The sequence below is a fragment of the Lissotriton helveticus genome, chromosome 9, assembly GCF_964261635.1.
Source record: "Lissotriton helveticus chromosome 9, aLisHel1.1, whole genome shotgun sequence".
In the NCBI taxonomy this organism is placed as follows: Eukaryota; Metazoa; Chordata; class Amphibia; order Caudata; family Salamandridae; genus Lissotriton; species Lissotriton helveticus.
Window position 1 is genome coordinate 95,670,138 of NC_136070.1, and position 8,265 is coordinate 95,678,402.

An 8,265-nucleotide genomic window follows, 5' to 3' on the forward strand; every position below is an offset into this window, starting at 1 on the left:
CTGACAGCCAAGCGCTTACTGGTGCTTTTAAGTCTCGTCCGTGGTATGACGCGCTATACAAATGCACCCACACGTAATACATTTCCACGGGCCGTTCGTAGAGGCCCATATTAATCTGTCACTGGGGTGTCCCTTGCGGGGGGTAGAGTCTGAGTGGCAGGAGCATAAGTCCCTCGATTGAACCACTGTGCTTCAAAGCCTGAACAGCGTGACAGCCCTCGAGGCGCAGCGTTATCCAGTCAGTAGTCATCTGACCGTGGGTGGCATTAGATAGGCCCACGGGAGGGAGGGGGGCGATCAGTGTACCCCTGGTTTGTAACCAGCAACTGAAACAGTAACATGAGGACACAGATAAATTACTTTATCATGCCATGCCTAAACGTTTTTCTTTATTTTACTTATGCAATTTATAGAGTGCGCAAATACCCTTACATATAATACTCCTGCCACTCTAAGACTCTACCCCCTGCCAATAAGGCCAATCCTCAATATCCCCCCACCCCCACACCGCCCCCCTCCTCCCTCCTCCCAACTGACCCAGAGTCTACATCCAGGGCCAGCTCTCACCTGACTTTTTACTGGTAGCTGCTGCATGAAAAAGGGCCAACTCAAATCACTGGTGATGCACCTCCACCAGATAAAGCATAAGCTAATAGATGCTGCAGCCACAAGAGTAACTTTGCAATCTGCCAATCATTGGCACATTGCCAGTTCCATTTGGTTACTTTCTTAAATTTAGTGTCTTTCTACATAGGCATGCATGGCTCCACGTCTCTGGTTACAAACGAGAAGCTTAACAAAACTCCCTTAATCTACCTTTCAGTGAAACTTTTTTGGGCCCTGGGTAGATACTTTATTCGAGAAATAAAACAGGACAATGAAACAGTGAAAGCAATGGGTCCATACAAACCCCTTAAGACCACTGCCCCGACCCCAACAATTCAAAAGGCAGATGTAAAGTTGGGTTCCCCCCCAAAGGTTCTGCCACCACCAATGAGCCCTGACTTACCTCTCATTCACCTGATCACATAATACCAGTCGTGGGTCGTCTCCAAGGGTTTTCTCGCTTCGTGGAAAGTCCCCTCTGACCAGGGTATTTTTGATATTATCCAGCCTGGTTATTGTCTGGAGCTCACATCCACACCATCCGACATTCCAACTCTCAAACCCAAACATTTCACACCACAGAGGTTACTTGGGGGAAGATGTCCAAGCACTCCTTCAGAAAGGAGCCATAGAACCGTTCCTCACCATCAACAGTGTGCAGGAGTTTACTCTCTATACTTCCTTATCCACAAAAGGGAAGGGTCCCTCAGACCAATTTTAGATCTCAAGCCACTAAAGAAATGCATTCTCTCAGAGCACTTTCACATGGTCACTCCTTTCTCCAACCTCTTCAAACTACGGTCAAATACCAATTCGGAGATGGGCCTAGGCTAACCTAACCAAGTGCTGCCACAATACAATCCTTTCAGGCACTCCTTCCTCTAATTCAACCAAATCAACTAGTTAGTCAAAACGGTATTCTGTAAAATAATGCCATAAAAGTACATTGATAGAAAAATAGATCTGTATACACAGCTTAGTAATACATTTAAAAGGCACATAAAGACAGTACAGATAAACTACATATTTAAAATACCACTAAAGCTGTTCATTGAAATGACAGATATTTGTGTACTTCTAAAACAGTCTATTTAAGAATATATTTTCTTAATACCAAATGCACAGCAAATAAACTTAAGGACTGCACATCTACTGAATCTAACAGTTGTTGATACCAGAAGTCCAATTTATATAAATGAAATGTATAGGCCATAAGACTGTCAGAACAGTTGTATGCTTCCTAGGCATAATGGCCTTGTGCAGGTCTAGTGTAGGTCAGCCTTCTAACGTGCCACTCTGCTATGGTGGAACACCAACAACTTGTTAAAAGGCCAACCATTCCTAGACCTAGTTCTGCAATATCTGATGCCTCCCTTACGTTGTGGGGAGCACATTCACAGAATTTGTCAGCCCAGCGTCCGGGGAAGCCCAGTCAACGACTTATCTCATAATTCACATAGAACTACTAGCTATTCACCTTGTGTTGGAAGCTTTTCTTCCTCACCTAATTGACTAGGTAGTCCTGATCAAGACTGGCAACATGCCAGCCATGTATTACCTTCAGAAACAAGCGTGAGACCAGATCCCCTCCTAATTCTCTTACCTAGCCCTGAACATTTTTGTAAATGGGCTCTCTATCACAAGATCCACCTCTTGTGGAAAACTTGCTGGAAGTGGACAACATCGTTGCTGACCTCTTTAGTAGGATGCAGCAACAAGTTCACAAGTGGGAATTCCACACAAGTCCTCCACAAGTATTGGCATTGGGTACTACCAGAAATGAACCTCTTTGCAGCTTCAGAATGCCAAAACTTCGCCACCAGGTTTCCACACCCGCAGTCCAAGTGCAATTCACTATTGATGAGTTGGTATGGGATATTTGTTTATGCATTTTCTCCTCTCCTTTTGTAGTTTGTGGTTCAAAAACTTCGACTAACATCACTCACCCTCATCCTGGTGGCTCCCACATGGGAATGACAGCCATGGTTAACTACCCTGCTCGAACACTTGCCAACAGACAGGACCTTCTCACGCAGAGCCAATGAGATCAGTCACCTGGATCCAAGGTCTCACAACTGTGTGATCTGGCACATGAAGTCCTAAAATTTGGATACCTTAATCTCCCACTAGAATACATGAACATACTCCGAGGCATGCATGCCTACTACTTGTACCTGTTGCTATGCTAAATGGAAGATATTTGTTCATTGTCATTCCAAATGTATTGTTTCCTTGGCAGACAAGCTACAAGACTGTCTTGCTACTGCTTTCACATACAAACTTCTGGGTTATCTTTCACAACCATAAGACACCTAGCAGCTGTAGCCGCTTAGCTTTAGAAAAGGCAACCCATTTCCCTATTCCAAATTCCTGCCACTATAGCCTTCATGGAAGATCTTAAGTCATTCTGCCTCTGGTCTCATCAGCACTAATATGGAATCTTATATAGTAATAACTAGATTAATGGGCCCTCCATTTGAGCTCCTGCCCCCTGCAGTTTCTATCCTGAAAGGTAACATTTTTGGTCACTATCACTTCCCACTGCCACACTAGATGGCATGTGAATCTACAGCACTACATGCCACAAATTATGCTTACTAGGTTGGTAACATTTCCCTACTGAGTGAAACCTGTTTAGTTGACCACAACAGCAAAGGCCCTGGGGCTTTTTCACTTGCTGTTCCCAGATTCTGGCGAGCTCCTGTCACTCTGCTACTGGACTTCCTGCAGAACTTTAGGAAGAAGTTAAACACTTTTTTAAGTAAAATCTCAAAATAGAGGTTCTATGAATTCTACATCCCACAGCATGTCCAGCACATTATGTCAACAATCTGCAGGCTGGCATTGCAGGTTTCAGTCATTTAGACTAAAAGGATGTACACCTAAATAGGATGTGGCATTGGGCTAAACAGACTACATGCACTGCCTGTCTTCTGCTAGTCCGAGGTACCTTTTTTGAAGTAGTTTGTTCTTCTGGGTGGTTTTGGGGGTTATGCCTGATGGTTCATTTGATTACGCATGTGGGGTAGCTTTCTCCCTTCCTTGAATAATAGCCAAGCATTGGAATTGTGTTTTGCTGTAATTTTATGTTTGGTAGGTAGGTCTCCACATGACATGCTGTAAAGCTACCACTTCATAGAAAACAACCATTTTGCATGCTTTACTAATCTTACTTGTTCTTCCCCAACAGCAGGTCACGTTCAAGAAGTTATTCAAGATCTCGCAGCAAGTCAAAATCTCCAAACTCCTCACGTTCACGCTCCCGATCTAGATCTGCCCGTTCTCCTCGATCTCCTCGTTCTCCCCGTTCTCGGTCTCCTCGACCTGCACGATCTCCTCGACCTGCACGATCTCCCAGCCGTTCTCGTTCTCGCAGTCGCACACCTGAAAAGAAATCATTGCAGAAAAATAGCCACTCTGATCCCCCTGCTTCATCCCCATCTCCTCGTCCGTCTAAAAGACGATCTCGCTCCAGGTCAAGTTCAGCAGATAGCCGTAATTAAATGTTTTTGTAGCAATGGATGAGCGTTTTAATTTCTGAATCCCATTTTTGATAGTTTTGAGAAGCTGGGGAGGCTCTGGATCGGGGGCAGGGGGTCAACTGATTGTTAAGAACTGATTAGTGAATGATCCAAACCTTTTCACATTACCAAAGTGCCTGTATTCAGTTAGTATTAAAGTAAGTCGCATGAGTCCAGTGGTTGAGCCCTGCTACCTTTTCTTCATATCACCCTAGTCTACAAGTAGATGGACCCAGAACTTCAGCACCAAAACATTAGTTCATTTCTTGCATAAGAAAGCCACAAGCCAAATTACTATTTGTTCCTACCACCACTTTTGGGAGAATTGTCAGTTTTCTTGCAAAGAACTAAAAGTTTTTTTTTTTTTTGGGGTGAACTGGCTCCCAAAAAAATCCAATTCCAAAGAAGGGCCCCAGGCTGTTCATAGGGCAGTGGTTGATAGGTGCATACAGACCACGTTACATGGCCCATCCTAGTTCTAGGATGACCATCTGATACATTCCTGAATTGGCAAATTGGACAAATTATATATATTTCTTTCGGTTTCTTTTTTGTTTTATATTCTGTAAAAGCACTTGTAGTCCAGGAGGGTAAAAATTGTGGCTTTGCTTCCACTAGATCTGTTACAAGTAAAACCTACACTGGGACACTGTTCTCAAAAGGCAATGGATACATTGGTGTAGTGCAGTTTTTAAAATGCACGGACTACATTTTGGTAATGTCTAAGGGTTAGTGAGGCAGTTTTGTTGTAACGTGCTGAATGTGCGATTATTTGTTCACTATGTATTTCTACTGCAAATATTTGCTGTCTTTGCAAGCATAGTTCATTGTGATTGGTAATATGTTTCCTTTTTTATTCTGATTTTGTGGGTGGGATGGGTGGAAAGCTGTTGAAGTAGTTTGTAAAACAGAGACCTATTTATGTAAAAAAGTAGAAATCTTAGTGAAATAAATAAATCCCCCTGCTTAGGCCTATTTTATCACAGTGTTGCATTTATTTATTGCACTACATTTGAGTGTGTATAAAGAAGTGTAATTATTTGGAAAATGTGGGCCTCACTCACACAGGTAAGTGATGCGTCTCTGACATTATTTGGTAATGCCCAAAAGCATCCTGAAAGTTTTTTCTGTTTGTCTGGCTCACTCGAGTTCTGTGCCATTGCTAAAGTTCCACTGGACAGAGCCAGAGGACAAGTCTGCAAAGGCCCGACTTTCTCTTTCATTCGTCCACCCACCTTATTCCTAAACATGTATCATTTTGAAAGCAAGCAATCTAAATTGATCTTTTATTTAACAATGTACGGTTTGTTTTAAGCTTATTCAGTCTGATATTGGGGAATATTATTTTTGCCATTCTGCTCATGGTGGAATGTTACTTTTGTGACCAGTCCAGTTTTAAGCGCACAGCTGATGTTTGCCCTGGGTTCAAGTTCATGCTGTCTGCTCAGTTTACCATAAATGTAAGCCTACATGTTGCAAGTACCCTTAAAACGCTGTTGTGCAATGGCTCACCCTGTTTCAAGTCTGTGAATCACCAGACTCCAAAAAGGAGATTGGGATATGCTCCTTGAAAGTGCACCAGAACTGTCGTTCTCCTAGCATGGAGGTTGTAATGAACATGCATCTGTTAAAAAGTTTGACTGTTTTTTAGCAGGATACTGTATACCAAGACATGTTAACACTAATGTCCTTGGCTCTAAATACCAGTGATGGCTAGTCTAGCAGTCTAAAATAAAGAGGGAGTTACCCCTTTTACCGGAAAAGGAATGAGCTACAATCTCAAAAACAGATTTTCCTTTTCCACAATTTTATCAAGGATAATAATCCTAGCAGGTCATTAGATACTAAAGCGCCCTTCCCTAAAAATGAGTAAATCCGGCACGACGTCCTCCCTTGACAGCTTCCTTTCATGCAGAAAGGAAGCTGTCAAGGGAGGACGTCGTGCCGGATTTACTCATTCACTATTTGGAACAGTTTAAAAAAATTCCAACTCAGTGGGTCTTGATACAACAATATAAGAAGAACTAATAGAGAAGCATCAAGAAACCTTGTACAATATAGCCAAGATCCACACTCAGGAAGCTTGGACCCTTTAAACAAAAAAGACGTCCCCCTTGCCCCCAAAGAGGAGGAAAAACTATTAGCCGAAACTACATCGCTTGTCCTTGAAGTCCCTCTTCGTTCCGGTTGGATTTACTGTGTTGGTTTACAGTCTGGGCACAACCAGCCTTGGCTGCTGCAAGGGGTCCAGTACCCCAGAGATTGGTACTGTGTGGCTCCAGTCTGTCCTGGCGTCCCCACACTTGGAGGGAGCTCCACTGTAGGAGCACTGCTACTTCTTTTTGGGTAATTGCTGCGTTGGTAGACCCTGTAGGCGGCAGGTCAGAGTAACGAGCCTAGCTTCTTTGCCTGTGGCTTCGGGTGTAGCTCCTCTACTCCAAGGGAGTTTCTCTGGTAGTTGTGGAAGCATAGCCCTCTGGGTGTCTTGGAGTCTGCGCAGCAGCAGGAAGAGTCAGAAGCTCCATGAGGGTCTGGCGCGGCAAGCAGGGTTTGCATCAAATTTGTTGTGCTTCTTGGGTCAGGAGTCTTTAGTCTACTTTTGTGTCAGTCAATTTAAAGATCTGATATTGGGGAACCACTAAATACTCAGTATATAGGGTGATGGATAGTAGCCAATGGGCTACTTACCTCAGTGGTCACTACACCCCCTAGATGACACTTCCTTTTTGGTGTGGGCATCATCATGTCCCAGAACTCCTAATTCCACCACAGACGATACAGTTTAAGTTCGAGGCATGTGGGCTGCTAAATTCATATCTTAGCATTAGATCGCCGCCTAGTGTTGGGCTCGGATGATTGCACATTGTTGTCCTGGAAGAGTCTTCGAAGTATCCTGAGATAGGTGGCTCCTCCCCTGGACTACAGTGCGCATGGGCATCGGCTCCATCCCCAGATTGTTTTTTTCCGCCATTGGGTTCGGATGTGGTCTCGACGTCTTACTGTCGGAACCAAGTAAAACTAACTTTTAGCGGCCAAAAGGCCTCGATTTCATTGCGTCGGTATTGTCTGCGCACGGTCTCGAGTCTTCCGTCTCTTGGAGCCGGAATAAGCGGAGTTTTCTTCGCTCTCTGAACTTTGAGGCCTTCTCGTCGCGACACGACTGCAAGCCTTTTCGGACATGGAGCGGAGCCCGTTTAAGTACTGCCCGCTCTGTGGGTCCAAGTACCCACACATCGATCTACACCCCGTCTGTAACAAGTGCCTTTCGCCTGACCACGACGACGGAAAGTGCAAATTGTGTGCGCAGTTCCGCTCCAAGAAAACTCTCAAGCTTCGGCGCGCGGTGCGCTTGGAAGCTAAGCAAGCGGCCCCGGATCCGGAGAACATCTTCGGCGACCAGGACGAAGAGGTCCAGGGTCACCATCTACAAATTTCCCCACCAGAGACGGAGGTCGAGGCGGATCCGGGAGACGACGACGGAGTCGCGGGTCAAGGCCTTGAATACGTCGAAGAGGTAGGAGACGACGAGATTTATGGGGCCGCGGCAGACAGCTCGGGGGACGAGCTCTGCCCCGAAGGTTACGAAGATACCGACCGGGACACGGGATCGCCTGTCGGCCTTACCCAAGACCCGTTGCCGCAAGCCACAGCCCCGCCTTCGGGCCCGGCTACGGACTCACTTGCTGAGCAGACTGTTTCGAAAACGAAACTGAAACCATCGGGATCGACGACACCTAAAATGGCCGACCCGAAACCGAAACTTAAGGACTCGAGTGTCCCTAAGATGGCGGCCGTGCAGGTGAAAAAGACGGTGCCCGCTACCCCATCGGCTCCGTCGACCTCCGGTCCGCAGAAGCCGAAGAAGTCCGTCGATTCCGATGCTGCAAAATCGAAACCGACGGCTGAGGAGGGGTCCTCCAAGAAAGATGGTCGGCACGGGTCAGCGGCTACGACGCCGTCCAAGCCTGCCAAAGTCGGCTCCAAGGAGGCTACGCACAAGAAGTCTGCGCCCCGGACTCAGGAATCGGAGGCGGTGAAGACGGGTTCCGTGCCCAAAGCGCACAAGGCCCACAAGGACGTCGGATCCGAGGGACCGATCAGACCATCCTCGTCAGCGACGAAACCCACTGTGAGTGAG

General features: G+C 45.9%; 1 protein-coding gene across 3 annotated transcripts in view; it reads left to right on the forward strand.

The window, feature by feature from the left end:
• The window catches only part of LOC144780966 (serine/arginine-rich splicing factor 5-like), a 51,480-nt gene extending 46,373 nt beyond the window's left edge, over window positions 1-5,107 (forward strand). For all 3 annotated transcript variants that reach the window (XM_078659548.1, XM_078659550.1, XM_078659549.1), the window contains one exon: window positions 3,797-5,107. In XM_078659548.1, coding sequence (XP_078515674.1) covers window positions 3,797-4,109 — 313 coding nt within the window. In that variant the 3' untranslated portion in view covers window positions 4,110-5,107. The remainder of the gene's footprint in view (window positions 1-3,796) is intronic.
• Window positions 5,108-8,265: the final 3,158 nt, after the last annotated feature.